Here is a 21,509-nt window from a genome sequence, read left to right on the forward strand (position 1 = left end):
TTTATTTTAGAAGAATTCAAATGATGCTGTCTCCATAATTAATAATTATTGAAATGAAAGGGATGTATAGAAACACTGAGTTCAAGATTTACTTTGTATTTTTCTATCTAGAAAACAAACATTTCTGTGTTGTTTTTGTATTGGCTTGTAGGAAATTTTGGGAAAGGTTTATTGCCCTGTGTCATGATAATGAAAGTCTTCATGGTATCACATTTGATCAGATCAAGGCTCAGTTGGAAGCTCTGGAATTAAAGAAAACCTATGTACTGAATCCACTGGCTCCTGAGTTTATTCCACGGGCTCTGCGACAGCAGCATTCGTCAAACACCAATAAACCACAGCAATCTCCACCAAAGGTAACCTCTGAGAAAATGATTAAAAGGTTGCAAGAAGTTGTTAAGAAATACCATAAAAGCATACTAGCTGTTGTGCATACTAAAGAGCATGGGTGGGCTGGCAGGGGCCATGGGCAGGCACTATAGAGTGTGGGTAGGGTGGCAGGTGCCGCAGGCGGGTGCTACAGAGCGCAGGTGGGCCGGCGGGCTGCTATGGAGCACGGGTGGGCAGCTACTACAGAGTACAAGATCCCTGGAATCTTGTACTCCATAGTGGGGCTCCTTGGGAGAAAAACATCAGGAGTGATTTATGGAAGCAACTTGTGACTTCCTGCTGGCTTCCCCATTAACTTTGCTTGTGGGAATCTGGCAGGGAAGATCACAAATGGCGCATGACCATGGCTTGCTACAATGTCGTATTCACGAGCTGAGCGCCCAAGCCCTCAAATTGCCATCACATGATCGCAGGGATACTGTGACGGCCGCAGCTTTGCAGACCAATCATAAATCCCCCTTGTTCAGCTCTGTTGTAACTTTGAACAGTTGCTGAACAAGTGGTTGTAACCCGAGGACTACCTGTTAAGTGATACTGTTGTCATGGTTGTTTTGTTTTTATCTGTTGTATTTTATGAATTTTATTTGTTTATGATGTAAGCTGCCTTGCTGTTCGGTTTGGACAGAAAGTTGGGAGTTTGCATAAATAAACCTTCTTAGTGACTGATTAGCAAATTAACTGAGTGTCAAGAACTCGGTTTGGTGGGGTTGGAGATAAAAACAATATAGCTCTAAATAGTCATATTCTATATGGAATTCACTAATCAGTGGCATAGAGTAAGGCTTTTTCAAAGAACAAAATTGCATTATAAGTGTAAAGGTTTAAAAGCAATTATAAGCATAATGAATTTTAGATTCATTCTGATAATATAGTAATAGATTCCCTTAAAACAATGAAAAAGAGTCTTCTAAAACCATTTGAAGTCTTGCAGTTTATATTTGGGAGGGGGGAATTATTGTAATCAACAGTGATAGCCCTGGTAGAAAGCTAAAAAAACATTTATCTAACCCTAAATATGTGAAGAAGCTATAATAGCCCCCAGCCTTTTAAAATGTAATTTTTCTTTTAATACATTTTAGAGAGACTATCATTATAGAGTAACTACTGAACCAGTTTGTCATTCTTTCTCATTCATGTTATTCATAGGTCAGTATTTATTCAGGCTTTATAAACAGACTGATTAATGTGTTCAGACTGCTGGAAAACTGTATAGACCTTTCCCCTGAGGAAGTAATGTTCTTAAGCATCAGTGAGTTTTAAAATTTGGTGCTTGACAGCATATTGAAAAATAGGCATTGGGAAAATCTCCATCTTTTAGTTTCTTCCTGCCTCCCTGTTAGAGCTGTACTTATGGTAAACCTAGTGGATGGAGAATAAGAAACGATGGGTCTTTGGAGAAAGAGCACAAGTTGTCCTAGGCAGCCCACAGTGGCAAATCCTTCTACTGAACATTAGGAGAGAGAAGGGTAACTGTTTCAGATGAAGGGGCCTGGCCAGAGTGAAATGGAGCTTTGACATAGATGAGAGCCAGTTAGTTGTGGCCCTGGATCTATATATGTCTTACTTTTATTACCACACTATATTTTGCCATGTTTTCTTTTTCCACTGTATTTTTTCACTGTGGCGCAGTATTGTACTTTGCTGTTCTGAAGGCTCTTCCATTCTAGATTGTATAGCTGGGAGCCTTGCTGTGATGGGGATGAGGGGGCTGGCTTGGTCTCCGAATTAGTACAAGATCTCTTCTATATCTTCTACTTGCCTATTTCATTGGTTCTGTGGTTAGCATTGTTCTCTGGGTTAAAAAGCTAAGGCTAGTTAGCTGCCTCTTTTTTAGTCACATAAAGAACCCTCAGAAGGTAGACTTGATCTTGCAGAAATCATACTTACATCTCCAGGGGCAGGTTCAAATATCCATCTCCAATTTTCTCTTCATTGTACTTTTAAACTGAGACACCAGCTTCTGCTGTGAATCTACCAGTATAACTTCCATTCTTCCAAGTACCAGAGGACTTATCCTTCTTCCCTGCAAAATGCTTATTCCTCTTACAAAAGTGGGAGTACAAGTTTGTTGATGGTAATGCTACAGAGATTGGCTGTTTAAAAGGCATTTTCATGGTGGTGCTCTAACATTTGTCCTTTGGCAATGACTATTGTTATATATTTTCTACCATAACTATACTGTTAATTCTACTACTAGATGAGTATAAGTTTGCAAGTGTGCAGTTGGTACCTTATCTTGATTTTAAAATTACCTAGTGTACATGAGAGTGTAGGAGCAGACTGTAGATTCTACACTCAGGATATCATACTTTTTAATCAACAAGAGGAATTGGTGTATTTGCAACCTGCTCCATTTTTTAATTAGAATAACAAATTTTATGAATGCCTTTTGTTTTAATCTTGATTTGCTAAAGAGAAGATTATAGATAAATAGCTGATAAATAGATGATAGATCATCTTCTCTTTTCACTTTTCTCTATGCCAGTCTGGTGTATTTGTTAAAACATTGGACTAGATACCAGGAGACTGAGTTCTAGCCCTTCCTTAGGCATGAAAGCTGGCTGGGTGACTTTGGACCACTTTCTCTCAGCCTACCCTAGCTCACAAGGTTGTTGTTGTGAGGAAAATAGGTAGGAGTGCTATGTATGCTGCCTTGAGTTGTACAAAATAAAGGCGGGATATAAATCTAAATAAAAAATAAAAAATGTTTTAAGGTAACTCTTAGCTTATATTGGGCAGCAGAGTGAATCAATTCTGGGTTTGAAAATATGCTCAAGAATTCTGAGATGTGTCTAATAATTCTGTGGAAAACTTACAAATGTAGAAAAAGTTATTTGTTATTAGAACTTTTAACAATCACTGCTTTAGTATCTTCTAACAATTAAAAGATCCACTGCTCTAGTATCTTCTAAGCTGCTCTATTATCTTCTGAATTATTCAACCTTCTAAACCAATAAAGGTCTGTTGACTTCATGGGAAAGAAAGGTAGAGCCAAAAGTGACAGAGTTCGCAAATATCAAGATTTATTGTATTGTTCCACTCCACTCCTCACCCCCATCCTATAAGAAATTAAGCTAGGCGGTTAAGCTCTCGAGTTTTAAACGCCTGGATGATTTGAAAAGATGCCCATATAGTGGAGTCAATTGTATTTGAGAGCTCTAATTTTATATTTGAGATGCCTCCAACATTGACACCCTAATTTACAAGAATATTATGTGATCAGAGTTGATTTGCCATGTATACATTTTCAGCTGTGGAGTATAAAACACTCAGAATTCTAAAAATAACCAATACAACAGAGATAATACTTTACATTGGAACTCTTCAATTATATAGCTCTTTCATGTATTATTAGAGGGATTAGACTAAGTTTGTTCCCTGCTGTCTCTGAAATTGATCATATAGTATTTTCTACAGCCATCTAAAATTATTGTAAGGATTATTTTTTATTTACTTTTTATTTATTAATTTTGTACTTATGCCACTTTGTTTCTGCATGACACTGTACAAGATCCGCCCCCCGCCCCCCATTTAATGTTCCTGACAGTCCCGTTAATCTGAGGGCCAGTATTTCCCTACAAGTATTTCACCATAGTGTGTATTTGTATTGTACTGCAACACAATACATAATTAAACAAATACAGCATTTTGTTGCATTGCAATTAATAAAATGTAATCCTGACTCTGAGGCAGAGAGATTTTGGTTTGTGAGGGCTCAGTCAAATTACTCTACCCTCCCCCCCAGCCACCAAATATAAATATATATATATATATATATATATATATATATATATCCATCCATCCATCCATCCATCCATCCATCCATCCATCCATCCATCCATCCATCCATCAATCAATCATTTGGCCACTGAACATGTTGTTATTAGCTTCTATAATTTTCTGGAAACATATAGACATATATTCTATAGAAGAACGGAGAGACTGGTAGCTCTGAAAACTTTCTTAATTTTCTTTGCATATTTATATCATACTTAAAGGTAGAATAATTTAACTCCTGGTCAATCTTTTTTTAAAGGTAAAAAGCCATCATCATAACCACAGTGACCATTTTCACAGTGATGGAATTGGTAAGTATTTAGAAGAGTATTTTTAAAGAAATGTGAGATATGCTTGTTTTTGCAATGAAAATGAATGTTTTCTTAGGCAAAAATCATAGGATATCAGAATTTATGACCCTCTTTGGATTCTGGGCTCTCTTCCCACTAAAATTAATGATGGGGGTGGAGGGAAGGGATCAAGAATGTCCAAAAGAATGATCCTATACTATTTAAATTTAGGAGCTCCTCTGACTTTGGGAAATTAAATATTTTTTAAAATATAATCTTGATCTCCAAAGTTCAAGGGAATTCTGAACATGGACGATAAATCAATTATCTTTATTATAGTTTTTACAGTAGGAAAAGAGAAATAGTTTGGTACAGCAATTTATTATCAGGGGAAAAAAACAGTAAGACAATAAAGCAACATATCTAGTTAAAAGTTCTATGGAATTCTATGACTTAATGAAGATATTTGGCCACCTGGTATGTGAGTGTAGAGTTAACATCCCTTAAAAGTAATAAACATAACATTTGTCAGCATGACCCTCAAATTTAGAGATGATTGGGGAGATCAGAGCACATCTTGGGGCATCATAAAAAGGATACCATATTAGGTCATGGGCAAGAGTTTCTACCTCCCTGGATTCACAAGGGCAAAGTCTCTATAAATAAGGAGTCCCATGAAATCTTCCTGCCAGCAGTGCTGAAGGGAGGGCATCAAAGCAGACTCTGGAAAAGGCCCATTTATATTGCTTGGGATTAGATTGTATAGATACCGCACAGAAGGGGCTTGCGACTATCTAACATTTGGCATTAGAATGCCCTGATGATATCATTTTGGTGCTCAGTGTCCCTAATTCTTTCTTTTACTTTTGATTTGGCCGTCTCAAAGATTAATTGGCCTAAATATTCAGCAGAGAGGCCAAGACTGCAAAGTTCTTCTATACAGGTATGGTGCCAATGAGATTGGTAGCTGTCTGACAGCAGCAGAGCAATCAGGCTTGTAGGGTCAAACATGATTCTGAGTCCTATGATTAGAATCCTGGTCCAGGCCTGGGTCTTAATACTTGGCACATTAGCTTCAAGCCTCAAGACTGCATTAGGGGTGCATTTTGGGGTACCAAACAAAGTCCTAAGGAAATTTGATTGAATGGCTTCATAAGCCGTTAGGTTTGTATATGGGCCAAGTTGTATCCCAAATAATAGTTGAGCAACTGTTTTAGCCATAAACAATTTGATTGCTGCTGGAATGTAATTTGCCTCATGTTGTCTATAAAATTTTGTTATTGCTAGTATGCTCTTTTGGGCAGTAGAAGTGGCATAATTTACCTGGGCTGTTAATTTCATAGAGGCCTGAAATGCCCAAGTATTTAAAACATTTGACTTGCTCTAACTCATGGGAATCAATTGTCCAGTTGTGCCTTTGTCTTTTGCTGGAAAAAACTGAAACTTTAGATTTATCATAGTTGATTACTAATTGTTCCTCATTACAGTAGGATGCCACAGTTCTTAGTGCCCGCTTCATGCTTGCAGAAGACAAGGAGAGAAGAACTGCATTGTCAGTGTAGAGTAGAATTGGGAGATGTCTACCAGCTAATTTAGGTGCATGGATATGAACTCTCTGAAAGGTTTTAATCAGAGAGTTGGTATATATGTTAAAAAGCAGTGGTGCTAAAATACATTCTTGTTTCATCCCCTTGATAGTCTGGATAAAGTCAGAAAGGTCCCCTCCCTGGTTACATCTTACTCTAAGGCCAGTGTTATTGTATAGCTTATGAATTAGGAGCAAGAGTCTTTTGTCTATAAAGGATCTGCTCAGAATGTCCCAGAGTCTAACCCTTGAGATATTATCAAAAGCTGTCTTAAAATCAATGAAGGCTGCATACAGATTCAAGTCAGAGTGGTTTGTATATTTGTCTGCCAGATATTGAAGCACTAGGCAATGGTATATAGTGGATCATCCCTGTTGAAACTCTGCTTGCTCAGGGTGGTTATTCCCTCAACTATTACCTAGGTTTGGAGTTTGGTGAATAGGTACCTGGCATATGGTTTGCTAAAGATGTTCAATAAACTATAATTAGCCAGGTCATTCATATCACCCTTTTTATATATAGTTTCCCCCCAGTCCTCTGGAATCTTAGCTGTGTGGTTAATGTATGAAAAAAAGGAGGCCAATACAGGGGCCCACCAATTTGAATTGGGTTTAATTAGCTAAGGAGGGATACGGTCACTCCCAGGGGCTTTACCATATTTATGCTGGTTAATGAGATTTTTAACTTCCTTGCATGTGACTGGGGCCATTACGCTAGTGAGGATAAAGGTACATCCATCTCATAGGTGTTAGTGTACGGATCTCAATAAAGAGCTTGGAAGTGATGTACCCAGGTACTTGAGGGGATGCTAAAATGCAATTGTATAGTGCCATTATGGGAACAATTTGTTATAGTATGCTAGAATAGGGAAGGATTTTTAGACTTTGTAGCTTTGATTAGCTGTGACCATTTTTTCTTCTGATCTTGGTTTTTTCCTTTCTGAGCAGAGCCTTATGTTGTCTTTTCTGCTCCTTTAAAATTTGGATGGAATCTGGTGAATTGGCCTTCAGTGAGGTAGCATAGGATTCCAATAATTCTGCTTTGACAGCAATGCAAGATTTGTCAAACCAACTCTTAGAATGCCATCCCCTCCTGATCGGGTTGGTATTTGCCTTTGTTACAAAAGGTTGGAGCTTAGTTATGAGATTGTGATATACATCAAGTATTCTGCTGTGGGAAGGTCTTGTGGGATGGTTGGGTCTGAGTGTGCCCCAAAGGTACAGAGGGTTGAAAAGTATGCACTTCCTGTTAGTGAAACCATTAGGCTATCCTGTCTTCAAGGGAGCCATTCCATCTGACCCTGTAAGAGCTGTCTCCCATCAGGCATTTTAAATGGGCCTTTACTAGGTTCCTAATTAGGCCTTGTCAAAATTTTGCAAGTGAAAGTTAGAGGAATGTGGTCACTTTCAGACCTAGGGACTATGCCAAAGTGCTTGAGGCAAGGGGCCAGGTCTGTAGAAATTATTAAATAATCTATGGTGGATAAGTTATGAGCTGACCAAAATGTATATTGCCCAGGCAAATCATTTTGTATAGAGCCATTTAACATTTGTAGGTTAAGCCTATTTATGAGATGTAGCAACCTAAAGCCAGTTGGGTTATATTTTGTAGCTTTGAAGGATCTGGGCATAAATGGTGGTTCAATTACTTCTTCAGGAGGACAGGCATTGAAATGTTTGTAGAAAGCTTCATCATTACAACCAGCTCTTGTGTTGAAATCCCCACCTCTTAAGATATATGTACCAAGGAACTTATTCAGGCAAAGAGTGAGGAAAGAATCAACCTGGTTCCAGGTTTAGGTGATCTGTGAATGGAGCTGCTGAGGAGGAAGATAGACATAAATACACAGAAAGGAAAATTTGTCAAAGATTAACAAAGCTGATGCAGCTTTCTCAAACTGAGGTAGTTGTTTTACAATTTGAACATATAGTTGGAAGCTATAAATAGACCAAGCTTCCCCTTAGGTCTGCCACCTCTGAACCTAGGCTGTGCAGGGACTAGCAGAGAAAAGTTGTTGGGGATTGAAAATTCCCCCAACATCCATGTCTCCTGCAAAAAAATTATATCATATTGGAACAGAAATCCAAGAAAATCAGGGTCTCCTTGTTTTGAGGCCCTTCCAGCTATAGACTTGAACATAGACAACAATAGGATGTTGCAATTGGATTGGATTTTTTCTCTGTTTCCACAATGAGCAGTGGAAATACATGAAGGTAGAAGTAAGAAGGTACTTTCATATTCAAGACCCAAAGTCCCCAACATCATGTCTACAAGTGGTAGCATACTCACTGCAAGGTTCCCTGCCTATTTTATTTTCTTTTAATTTTAAAATATTCAAATTGGAGGATATCATGCTGCAAGGCAAAATGCCACCCTGAATCATAATTCAGTAATAATAAGTTATTAAATCTATAAGACCACCAAATATAAACACTCAAAGCATCATACAGAATTCAAAACATCATAAGAATATGCAACCGAACACAGAAATGATCGTGTATTGAGGACAAACAAGAAAATTCCAAAATCCATCATTAATCAGGTGGGATCATAAATCATTCCAGCCTTTGGTCTGTTTGAAAAGCTAAAGTTCTGACAGTTTTTCTAAAAGGGTGCAGAAGCACCAGCAAGGGCAGGGCTAAACAAATCTCAAGGGAAATGGTATTCCAGAGGGCAGGAGTGATGGGAGAGAAGGCATGCGTCCAGGATCCTACAGGATGGCACTGTTTATTTGAAAGGACCCAGAGCATGCTCAGCCTGCCTGATGTTACAGGTTAGGCAGAGACATTTGGAAAAACAGAGTCCTATAAATTGCTGTGAAGAGCTTTATAGAGGATAACCAGCATCTTGATTGTATCTGGAAATGAGCGCAGCTCATGAAGTAGAGTTATCTATGGGTACACTGGAGTGTGTTCATAACTAATTGTACAGCTGTATTCAGGACCAATTATAGTGTCAAGTGGTCTTCAAGAGCAGCCCCATGCAGAACACATTATAGGACACAGGTAATTAAAGTATGAGTAATTGTGAGCAGGGTCTGTCAGTCAAGGAAGTGTGCAGTTGGTACACACAATGAATCTGGATGGGGACCTGACCCAAGACTCTTTCCCAGTCTTATCTCATTGGACAGGCTAGTGGGTAGGAATAGCATTAAAAAAAGGTTCTCAGAGCATTATGATGGTTAACTACAAAAGGGCCAAAATAAGAGTTTTAGACATTGCTAGTATAATTGTAGAGATTATACTTTTATCAAAAAAGTATATTTATATTTTGTATTTACCAAAATAAGGGTTTTAGACATTGCATAATTGTAAAGATGGTACTATAACTTCTGACACAAGAAAAAACTGAGATTATGTGGAAATGCCTTATATCACGCTTCTAATATTTTCTGATTTACAAAGTATTTAAAAAATAAATGTACACTGAAGGCTGAGGAAAAAGTGAACATTCGTAACTTTCACATTCATATTTCTTATGTAGTTCAGCCAACTGCTTCTGTCTTAATTGGAAATCCTGTCAGAGCATATACGCCACCACCGCCACCCCCTCCTCCTCCTGGGCCTCATCCTAACCTTGGGAAGTCTCCGAGTCCTGTACAGCGGATAGATCCTCACACTGGGACAAGCATCCTTTATGTACCTGCTGTTTATGGAGGAAATATGGTCATGTCTGTGCCTTTACCTGTAAGTATACATTGCCATGTTAATGAAGCCCCCCCCCAAACACTTATCGAAAGAAAGTTTGAAGAATATTATTTTGCTTTTATTGGAAGAGCTACATATTGTAATACAGTAATAAAAGAAAAAAACCCACTAAAATAAATTCCTTCAACTAGTTGAATCTTTGAGCTGACAATCCAGATAGTGCCCAATGAACTCTGCAGGCTGAAATTTGAGGCTGCAAAAATAAGTGATGTTTTCATGTACAGCAAATGTACTTATTTGATATATCAGTAATTTAAAATAATTTAGAGTTCTTTTCGAAGATTATACTGTCTTGAAATATTTCAAAATTTGCATGGGTATATATTGAAGGACTCAATATGCATGAATCAGAAAAAGTTCTGCACAAAAATGCACACGTGGCTGGATGATAAAGCAGGAGGCGGTAACTTTTATGATCAGGAAGTACTACTTCTTTTTTCATTTCCTGAACTGGAAAGTTGTATTGTAGCATCTCTGAAAGAAGAGGAGGCAGGATTTTTCATCCATTTTCTGCATATTTAAGGAGTTGCATCAGCTTGCACATTTTGTAGGGATAATGTTAAGCCTAGTGGAAGACCTCAGGAGAGGACTAGGACTAGTGTTTTGTAACTATTTCTTATAGGTTGGGAACAGGCTGTGCAACATTCCTTCCACATTCCCTTCTCTTCTCCTGTTTTCTTGTATTTGCAACAAGGGTGTAGTGGAATATGACCTAGCTGATACTGTGCTTTGAATTTAAATATTCCACTCTGTTTCTTTTGCATGAATTTCTCCTTTGTTCCCATGTGAATGTTAACCATCATTTGATCTTTGGCAGGTATTGCTTTTGGCCCATAATTACAAATGGCTTCCAACACTAATTAGCATAATGGTTAATTCTAGTAAAGAAACAGGGGTAACTTTTTAATGCAGTCTATACTAAATCTACTTGCATTTGTTTTGTGCTTGTCCAGGATCCACTATAGTTTATTTATTATTGAAATTATCTTCAAACGTTTATAATCACAAATTACATGCAAAATGTACATTGTACATTTAGTACAATGGCTGTATTAACACAAAATGAAAAGCCAGAATTGTTGAGACTTCCAAGTTATGGAAATGTGCCGATTCAGTCTGCCCAATCTAAATTCAGATTCTGTCTCTACTTGAAAGAAGGAATGGATACAGTAATAATAGAGCTATTTGAGGAGCAGGTAGCAGTCATGGCCATAGGGGGCTTTTGCACAGCTTTGTGTTGTGTACCAGTTGCTCCCTTTCCTGGACTAGGACGCACTGCTCATGGTTAGTCATGTTCTGGTTGCCTCTCGAATTGACTACTGCAACACACTCTATATGAGGCTGCCCTTGAAGAGCATCCAGAACCTGCAGCTGGTCCAGAATGCAGTGGTGTGGGCAATTATAGGTATTTCTCAATTTGTTTGTATTATACGTTTGCTTCATGAACTACACTACACTGACTCCCAATAAACTTACAGGCATAATTCAAGGTGCTGGTTGTCGCTTATAAAGGTCTTCATTGCACAGGCCAGGATACTTGAAGGACCACCTTTCTCTGGTGGTCTCTACCTGGACTATCAGATCCAGCAAGAGGGGCATGCTTCAGGTCCCATTAATTAAAGAATACCATTTAGCAGGACCCATGGACATGCCATTTCAGTTACAGTGCCTGAGCTCTGGAACATCTTACCACCTGACCTAAATATGACTTAAAACATTATCTGTTCTCCAGACAAATCCTAAAACAAGACCTCTGAAATCTCCTTTGTTTGAGCCATGACACACTTCCACATTGGGGATGAGGGAATTAGTGAGGTGGCTCCCTTATTTTTAACTTCCTTTTATTCTCTGTTTTATTTTGTTTTATATATTTTTAATGTATTTTACTGTTTTTAGCTTTGTTGTACACCACCCAAAATCACCTGTGGTGAGATGGGCAGCTATATAAATTGATTTAATAAATAAATAACTGTGTTGTGAGGATCAGCCTTTGATAGTGAATACCCTGTTCTGTAAATAAGGCAGGACCTCCCACACTCATATCTGATTATCATCCCATTGACTGAAACACCTGACTCTAATTTCCCTTTCAAATGAACTGATAATCCTAAAGGTTCACATACTTTTGCCACACAAAAATACAGGTAGTCCTCACTTACTGACTGCGATTAGGACCGGCAACTCTGTCACTAAGCAATGTGGTTGTAAAGTGAAAAATCACGTGACCGCACCCGATGTATGACGACAATTTGTCATTTCCAGCTGCAGTCGATAACTGCGACATCATGCAACTTGTGACTTCCTGCTGGCTTCCCCATTGACTTTGCTTGTTGGAAGCTGGCTGTGAAGGTCGCAAATTGTGATAATGTGATTGTGGGATGCTGCTACTGTTGTAAATGCATGTCGGTTGCCAAGGGCCCGAGTCACAATCACATGACCATGGGAAAAGTGTGACAGACTGGTCAGAGGACTGGTTGTAAATCTCCTTAATCAATGCTGTCATAACTTCAAGTGGTCACTGAACAAATGGTTGTTAAGCAAAGGCTACTTGTATGTTGCTTTGGATCATTTTCCTCAAATTAATGAATGAGTATAATGTTTTTGACTAATTTATTTAATTGGGTTCTCTTTATCTAGTTTTAGGACTTGTGTGGAGAATATATCAAGTTTATGTCATATTTATGCAGAAATATTGAAAATTCAAAAAGGTTCACAAACTTTTAAGCACCATTGTACATGAAAGAAAATCTCAGTATTTTTCTAGGGGCACACACACCCGCACACAGACACAGTAAAATGTCATGCAAAGTTCTGTATTCACAGTTTTTTATGATTCTGCTAATTCTAATTTCAGGGAACAGATGCCTCAAAACTAAAGTTTATCAATGAAAATTTCATTTTGTTTTTACTGTATTAATCAAAAAGGGGACAATTTTGAAAAAAGCCAATGGATTATTTTATACATTTCTTCACAAAATTGTGATTTAAAATAACATTTTAAAGCAAACTTCAGCTAAAGAGATCATCCCTTATTTGAGGCAGTGAAGCTGCCGCCTTGTTGTTTTGTAATCGTCATTAATAAATGTAGCAACAACACCCTGTTTGCATGTAATCCTGTCATCCATAGCCTTTGTTTTCCCTGGAATGAGCCCCTTTTGCCTAATAAAGTACAGCTAAACAGTTTCTTGGCACCAGTATAAATCAAAGTTGAAGTTAACTAAAATTATCTGTGAGCCAATATCTGAAATATATTGTAGCATATAGGTATAATTTACTCCAGGAAAGAGAGATCTGTGTTTACAGAATCACAGGTGTCATCAGTTGCAAGCAAGACAGATTCTCCTTCTCCTTTACAGTCTCCAGTTGGACCTCCAGAGGAGAATGTGCTGAGGAAAGAGAGGAGGGAAAGTCTGTCCCTGAGGTTACTCTGTTCATGCAGTGTTAGATTTTAATCTTTGTGTCTCTTTCTTGATGCACATTTCACCTGATATAGAAGTAGGAAACTTGATCTATAAACAACACATATCACATAGGAACTTGATCAAAGTTAATATTTTAATTTCTGGTTTTAGTTAAAGAAACTGTATTCCTAGTTTCTATGTTATATTTTTAAATTAAGGACGTATAACATGAAATAAACATGTTAAAAAGGAATAGATATATATTCCCCATGGTCTAATCCTCATATTTAAATGTTTCAAGAATTGATTCACATTTTTCCATTTCTAAATAAAAAATTCAAAGTAATTATGCTACAAAAATAGATGTAAAATATTAATAATTTAATATGATTGCATTAATAATAAATTTGTTGACTATCTATGGCTTGGATTCTGTTGGGGTCTGCCATACAGGTAGTCCCCAGTTTAAGAATGAGTCCCATTCCCAAGGTCTGTCCTTAAGTTGAATTTGTATGTAAGCAGGAACAGTATTATTGTATAATACTGTATAAGCAGTATTGTGTAATTAACTGAAACCGTTGTATATTTAACTTGAATCATTGTGTATTTAACGGAAATTTTGCTACTGTAGGCTCCGTTCTTAACTATGGGTCATCCACAAACCAGGCATTCTTAACCCGGAGACAATCTGTATATGGCCAGACTGACCTGTCCAGAAATAAGAGCTGGATAAATGAAATACAGTGCTGTAAAAGTTTTGTCAAAGAGAACCAGAGGGAGAGAATTATAGGTGTGAATGATAACAATCAATGAACCTAGAGGTCATCAGTAGGAACATACTTAATCTGGTTTGCTTCAGTGAGAAGAAAGGAATGTTATGTAAAGAAGTGAGTTGATGACCCTTCTGGACCATTCAAATGTTATTTGATCAAAAACCTGATTACAATTTCCATATTTGCCACATATCTTGAATGAAAATGGTATTATTCCTCTATAGCCACAGTAAGTCTGCAGTTCATTCATTGATCTGCTAATATAAACTTTGAATTAATTTGAAGCATCCCCTGTTTTCATGGTTTATTGTGTGACTACTGTACATATTCTAATAAATAAATAAATATATAAATGCATTCCTGCAAATTAAGTATACATTGTTTTGGTTTAGAACGTTTTGGTTTATAGGTATTTGTAGGTGTCAAAAGGAAAATAAGAATAGTTCAACAACTGTACTTTTTCTGGTCTTCAAAAGGAGAATTGTTTCTCTGAAAGATAAATCATTTACAGTCAAAAAGATTTGCAATTCCTAAAATGTGACCTTTATTACAGTCACATAAAGCAGCATCTTCTGTATCTTCTTGGTTGTCTCTGTCAGCATCAGTAGAAATTCCCAAAGGTTTAATGTCAAGAATCTTTTGGAGTCCATAGTCTTTGATTCACCCTCAAGCTTAGGTTGTTCTATTCAGGAAGCTGTCATAGAATTGACTCATCAAAAGCTATGAAAAGATTTGACATTTTTACTGTTAACATTTTACATCTTTTCCTTCCTTTCCCTTTTTATTTTTATTCATTTCTTTTGTAGAAAATAGGGTAATGAAATATTTATACATTTGAATTAAAAAAAAATAGATTTTTTTCTGTTCTGAATTCTTCTGTTTAGATAAACAACTCATGTTCTTTTTCCAGACTAGGTTCTTTCTACTGTCCTGTCACAAATTATCTGTGGAATTTTAAGTTGCATCCCGTAATTGAGCTTTCAGTGTTATGTTTAATATTATTTTGTATAATTTGTACTACGTGTCATGAATTTATTCTTAGAACTTGATTATCAAGAGATTTATTCAGTCTGAAACTTACATTGTACTGGTTGTTATTCAAAATATCTTGTTTGTCTTATGTATTTACCTCTTTAGGAGAAATTGTATAAACATTCCAGTTTTATTAGTACACTAGATTTCTTTTAAATGTGTAGGTTAAAAGTTGTAAGCAATACTATGTTTATATCTTTATTACCTAGGTACCATGGACAGGGTATCAGAGTAGATTTGCAGTTGATCCTCGAATCATTACTCATCAAACAGCCATGGCATATAATGTGAATCTTTTACAAGCACATGGACGTGGATCCCCCATTCCCTATGGTCTTGGACATCATTCACCAGTTAGTATAGGACAACAGCAGCTTCATCATTCAGATAAAGAACAACTTGAACTAAATCGAAACAGTGAGTTAAATCTCTTTTTCTTAAAAAAAATGAAGTGGGGTGTTTCGTTTGCAGTTTAAATGTAATTAATTGTTTGGTATAATTGTAACACTGATATGTATGTTGTAAATGGTATTGACAAATGTGTTTATAAAACTGGCTTTTTTATAAGGAATACAGTATATAATCAGTACATTTTATTTACCTCCTAGTCAGTGGGATGTGGGTAAGAGTTTATCAGTTTGCCCAGTAACCTCTAGAAGAGAGGTCCCAGCTTTCATTAAGTAGTAGGAGCATGCTTGGAGTAAAATTGGGCTTTGGATGTTCTTGTGGCATACTTTCCAAAATGTGCCAAACTTGGCCTTACTGTTAGCAGAGAATGCCATATGTGGCACAGGTGCAGCTAAGGCTAGTAATCTAGTCTACACCTTCCCGATGTGATTAAAAAGGGTTATGTGAAAGCCTCAGTTGCCCAAAACCATGATGGACTGCAGAAATCAATATCTATGGGCCTATCTGAGGATAACCATGGCATATGGAAAATTGCAGCATGGAATATAAGAGGAATCAATAGTAAAGAACATGAATTAATGAATGAATGAAAAGAAGAATAGGTAGGTTGTGTCTTTAAGAAACTGAGGGAATCTCGGGGGAGATGGCAGCATATAAATTAAACAAACAAACAAATAAATAAAGGAAAGGGGAAGAATGTAATGGATCTGAATTAAGGTACCCTGATCTTGTGGGGTGGAATTGACAAATACATTCAGGGAAATTAATGCATAGGTTTAATTATGGATGAAAGGCCATATGTCATGCCACAAAGTATGATTTGGTGTTGGAAGTGCATATGAAAGTGGAATCCATGGTTGATGAATCCAGTGAATGCTTGAAAATAGAAGAACCACATATGAGCTTTTGGAAAAATAATACAATGTTTTTAATGACTGCAACCCAGGGAAAGACATTATTCTGCTAAGTGACATAAATGGGTGGGTGGAAATGAGGCAAGATAGTTCAGAAAAAATGATTGTGCTATTTGGAAACCTAGGAATGAATGAGAACAGTGACTGTTTGATGAATAAAAAAAGATCTTTTTCATTTCAGTGTGTGGTTTAAGCATATATTCACTCATATGTACAAATAGCAGAAGAATTAATATGATTATAAAGCTCAATAGATGTTATTGTTTATGATGAAAGAATAACAGAATTAGTGAAGGATACAAGATGATGAGAGATTGTAGTACATTCTTTGGTACTGTGAAAAGAGGATTATGGAAAAAATGGACATGGAAGAAAATGAAAGGAGTGAAAGAAGCAAGAGTGATAGTAGAAAGACAGTAGGAAAGGGAAACGGAAGTCCTATATGCAAAAGGATTAGAGGATAATCTTCCAAAAAAAATGAATGGAAAGTGGACATAAGGGAAGTAGGTATGGGAGCCTCTTGGAACAGGATGTATGATGTCCCCTTCCTTATTTAACAAGTAGTAGTAATCTAAAGAAACTAATGGCAGGATTTAAAAGAAAACAAAATCTAAATCTAATTTATACCACTATTCACTATACTTTTCCATGCCTTTCTGTCCTTGCAAACTATTCTTGCTTCCACCAAATAATAATAATGATAATGATAATAATAATTTATTAAACTGGTATGCCATCCAACTGTCAACGACTCTGGGTGGCTTACAATAATCAGAAATTACAATAACATTGATAAAGATAAAGATGGCAAGTGTGACAGACCAGATGGAGGATATATCAAATCATATGTTGTCTTTTGGTTTTTAAATTTCTTATCTTTCTCTTTTTTGAGGATCTCAACTCCATCTAACCACCGATTTCTCAGTCTTCTCCTTTGACTCTTCTTCCTTTATTTGTTTACCACTTCTCGGTAGATGACTAAACCACCTCAGTGTACTTACTGGATTCAGCTCACTCACTTTGGTGTTCAGTCCATATTCTCATTATCCATTTATTCTTTCCCACACTTCTTAAGTTCCTTGTTCTTTCAACTTACTTTTGTGTTTTTCTTGACATTCCCAACTCTAAATTCATAAAACAAAGTTGGCAGAAGGGCAGGCATTTTCTTTTCTTTTGATATTCATTTCTTGCAACAGACCATATACCATCTGCTACCTTTGTACCAACCTTTCCACATCAAAATTCTCCAACCATTTCTCTCATTTTTGGGAAACATTCTAGTAAGATAGTCAAATTCATCTACTTGCTTTATTTTTTTCCATTATATATAAATTGCTATTGTTTACTTAATTTTTACCTGTTGGACATAGCTATCTTGGTCTTTGATAAATTAATTTTGAAATCCATGTTCCTCATTGCATCATACAGCCTATCTAATATTTGGTGCAAATTATTCAGATTTTGGCCAACAGCTTGACATTAAATGAATAAAAAATATCCACTTTAATGTCAACCCAAATATATATTTAGCACAAATATTCCTTATATATTTATCTATAAATACATTAAATAACTAAGGGGACATAGCACATCATTGTCTTAGATATTTTTCTTAGGCAGCAGTCTTTCTGGGTCACTTCTTTTCAATCAGCTTGCGACTCATAAACTCAGTTCATATTATATACTTTAGTATATAAAACAGTACCCGATCCTTCCTTCCTTCCTTCCTTCCTTCCTTCCTTCCTTCCTTCCTTCCTTCCTTCCTTCCTTCCTTCCTTCCTTCCTTCCTTCCTTCCTTCCTTCCTTCCTTCCTTCTCACTGAAATCATCCCATAGCAGGGATGATGATGGTGGTGATGAGGATTAGATTTATTAGATTTATATCCCACTTTTATTGTTGGGATATAAATTTATACCCCAGTTAATGCAGCATACATAATGCTCCTGCCTCCTATTTTCTGCCCAAATGAAATTATCTCTTTAATTGATATGCCATATTATTAGAGAGTTTGTTAAACTGTTTTATATTTGACATCAATAGAACTGGAGTAAAGAACATATACATGAGAAATGGTGGTTCTCCCCTTTGGATCCTCTGCTATACTTCTTGTTGCTGTTTGGATTCTCCATTGTCACATCCTTCAGAGAGGAGTGCAGCAGTTATAATATTGCTGATGTTCTCCCATTCTGTTATTTAAGGAAATATTGAACTGGGTTTTCTGGGAAAGAGGTGTGCAGTATAGTTATCAGACAAAAACCTCAGAAATTGCAATGCTGTATGGATACTTAAGAGTTCTCCACATGCAGATGTGGTCCTTTTTTTGTTGGAAAGTACATCAAGTGAGCAATAAGTTTCTCTATTTGAGTGCAGAATATTCTCTGGTATTTTAAGAGAACAGAGTGGATTTTGCCGCTACAGACATTCTTTGGGGCATCAGAAGCTTCATATATCCACCACTATCTCTATTACAGTAGATAGTACATTGATGTGAAAAATACATAAAGTAAATTATCTTAAATAAAAATGAGAAATTGGGCTCTGTGCTTATGCTAGTAGCTTTATTGCCTTTCAATCAGCAGGTTTCAGCTGAAATTGGAAAACAAATCCGACAGATCCATTAGGAAACAATAAGCGTAGAATTCTATAATCTCATTAGCATAAAATCTATTTCAGAGCAAGGCATCTTTTTAATGCTGAAGGACTGACGACTGTATCAACACTGAAATTGCTCTGATTTCATTTGTGCTGTTTGAGTGACTTTCCTTACAGCTGTGCTGTTCAAAATCTGCCTCATTATCTGCCTGAAAAGCAGAGTAATTACTGTGTACAGTATTGAGTGCCAAGATAAATTTCCCAATATTGTAGATGTATGAGCTGTCACCTTACTATGCCAGACAATGATGTCCTTCAAGAGATAATTGGATACTATCTAGTTCATGGGTATAGCCATGAAAGAAACTTACTTATATTCATGAAGGTTTGGGTAATTCCAAAAACAAATATGGCATGCCATCCTTAATTTCTACTAATAACCTGAAAAGTGGAAGAGCACAGAATGTGCTAGAAGTTCAGTTTCTAGGACTTTTAATAATGTAACTGAAAGAGAATAAATAAAATATTGTGAAATTCACTTAACATAATTTTCTGTCTCTCTGAAGAAAAATAGGATGATTGGGTTTGCCTATGAAATGTGCTGATACTTTCAATTTATTATAAAATAACCTATTTTCACAAAAGCCAAATGCAATCATGTATTAACTTAATGTGTCATTAAGAAGGAAAATGACCAATTAAACATTAAAGTTAGCTGTTCTTGTTGATAAAAATTAACAATGTGAAGTCATTATTGAATCAAAGTGGTCACGTTAAAAGGAAAAAAAAACGGTTGAAGAAAAAACTTTGAGGAGCTTTGTCTTTTAAGTATTTTCTGATTTTCATCTTGAGATGTATGATGTGGTATATTCTGCCCATCTTCAGTTATTTAGTGGCTGCATTTGGTCCTTACTAAAAAGAAAAGATATCTGGACCTCCCCCTTGGCCATCACCATGAAGAATTTAGAAACATTTTGCAATTTTTGGTAAACTACAGCTAAGCCTGTTATCTGAGCCAAGATGGGCAGTGAATCTTAACTAAAAGCACAACATGTGGTGAGTAGCTGCCTTGTTCCAAATAAGCCATAGCTGAGATTAACTCTAGCTGATTGAGTTAATCAAAAACAGAAAGGAGAGCTTGAACATCTTTGTGGCCCCAGCAAGAAGAAGAGAGGGGTGGCAACTATGATGACTCCTGCCACAATAAAATATGTTTATCATTTTGCATGAATGTAGCCAGTGGCTTTAGATATTCCAAGGGATACCACAGCCAAGAAACTCGCCCTTGGACAGGCAGAATTCCCAAACGTCAAATTGATTCAACTATAGGGTAAAAATCAAGGGCTTTTCTTTGCAGAAATTGGCTTGAAGAAATTACCAAGTAAAGTTTTCTTTAAAAAGGTTATGTTTATCCAGGTCCTGTAGGCTGAATAAGTTTTTCCTCTGGTAATGCTAAGCCTAGGCCAGCAGCCCAGGCATATAACAGAACCACCCCAGACCTCCACATCAGCTACTATGGCCAGTTACATTATCTCTCAATAGATGCAGCATTACCCAGTAATGTTGAAAATGAGATATATTGCTTCTTATTCCTCTGGGAGAAGGACTGAGAGTAATTATTAGAATGCTGATTCATAATTAGCTTAAACATGTGAATCCTGCAAGTTTTAATATGGAGAGTTAGGAAAAGCAAAATATTTCCGCATTCAATTACTGCTGAACATTTTCATGCTCTATAACATTTTGCACAAAAACATTCATTTCTAAAGATAATTCTTTTAGTCTGACATTACGAAGATGAACTAATACATCATCATTCATTATCAATATCACATAATGTATGCTGACTGAAGAGTAAGAAACAAATTCATTTGTATGAAATTTTCATAGCTGCTTATTATTTCAGAAGTTTTGTTCTTAAGTTTTAAAATACCCTTTTACGAGCAAGCAACCCAAATTACACCTATTTATTCTGGCAACATTTTAAATTTATCTTTATCAGCTGGGGAATGTTTCTGGTTTTACCATTCCGTAGTTTTCTAAGGAGATGGCTTGACAATGGATAAAGATATTTCTCTTAAAGGGATGGTCAGAAAATAGCAGAACAGTGTATCTGATGAAATATCTGATCAACTGTGTGTCTTTGCTTCATGATAGATTTGAGTCATTGATGATTTTCTAGTTATTTCTCTAAATACAAGTTTTCAAGGTTTAAATCTGGAGCTATATTTTCCTCTTTTATTTTCCTATGTAGATAAGAGGAGCCAAATGATTTTGTACTCTTTGGATTATCTAAGAGTAGATTATAAATTAGTAATTGGTAATCACCAGAAACTATTTTGCTTCATCACCAGTCAAATAGTTCAGGAGCAGCAAATCGATTGAACTATTTGGTCAGCTCTCTCATTGTATGTTAAGTAATGTTCTGTACTTGATCTAAAGAAAGAACATTGGAGTCTTGAATCAGCAGTGGTATTTGATTGATCAAATTGCAGTGTAATAAACTGAGATATCATCTGCATGTTTTCTTTCCCTTTCTTATGATCATACCACTAATCACAATTAGCTATAATATTACATCTGAATGAATAACCATGTTAATGACTTCCCAAGAAGCTATTGCATAGAAACCAATTTAA

The 21,509-nt window shown here is 36.4% G+C and overlaps 1 protein-coding gene across 10 annotated transcripts in view; it reads left to right on the plus strand.

Annotated features, from left to right (window-relative positions):
• Window positions 1–21,509, plus strand: part of HELZ (helicase with zinc finger) — a 160,590-nt gene that overhangs the window by 111,454 nt on the left and 27,627 nt on the right. For all 10 annotated transcript variants that reach the window (XM_088138282.1, XM_088138276.1, XM_088138278.1 and 7 more), the window contains 4 exons: window positions 152–356; window positions 4,427–4,478; window positions 9,527–9,729; window positions 15,166–15,373. In XM_088138282.1, coding sequence (XP_087994408.1) covers window positions 152–356; window positions 4,427–4,478; window positions 9,527–9,729; window positions 15,166–15,373 — 668 coding nt within the window. The remainder of the gene's footprint in view (window positions 1–151; window positions 357–4,426; window positions 4,479–9,526; window positions 9,730–15,165; window positions 15,374–21,509) is intronic.

This window comes from Python bivittatus, unplaced genomic scaffold (genome assembly GCF_059951505.1).
Source record: "Python bivittatus isolate LINGU-HERP-01145 unplaced genomic scaffold, Pbiv_v1 ctg000220_np1212, whole genome shotgun sequence".
NCBI lineage: Eukaryota > Metazoa > Chordata > Lepidosauria > Squamata > Pythonidae > Python > Python bivittatus.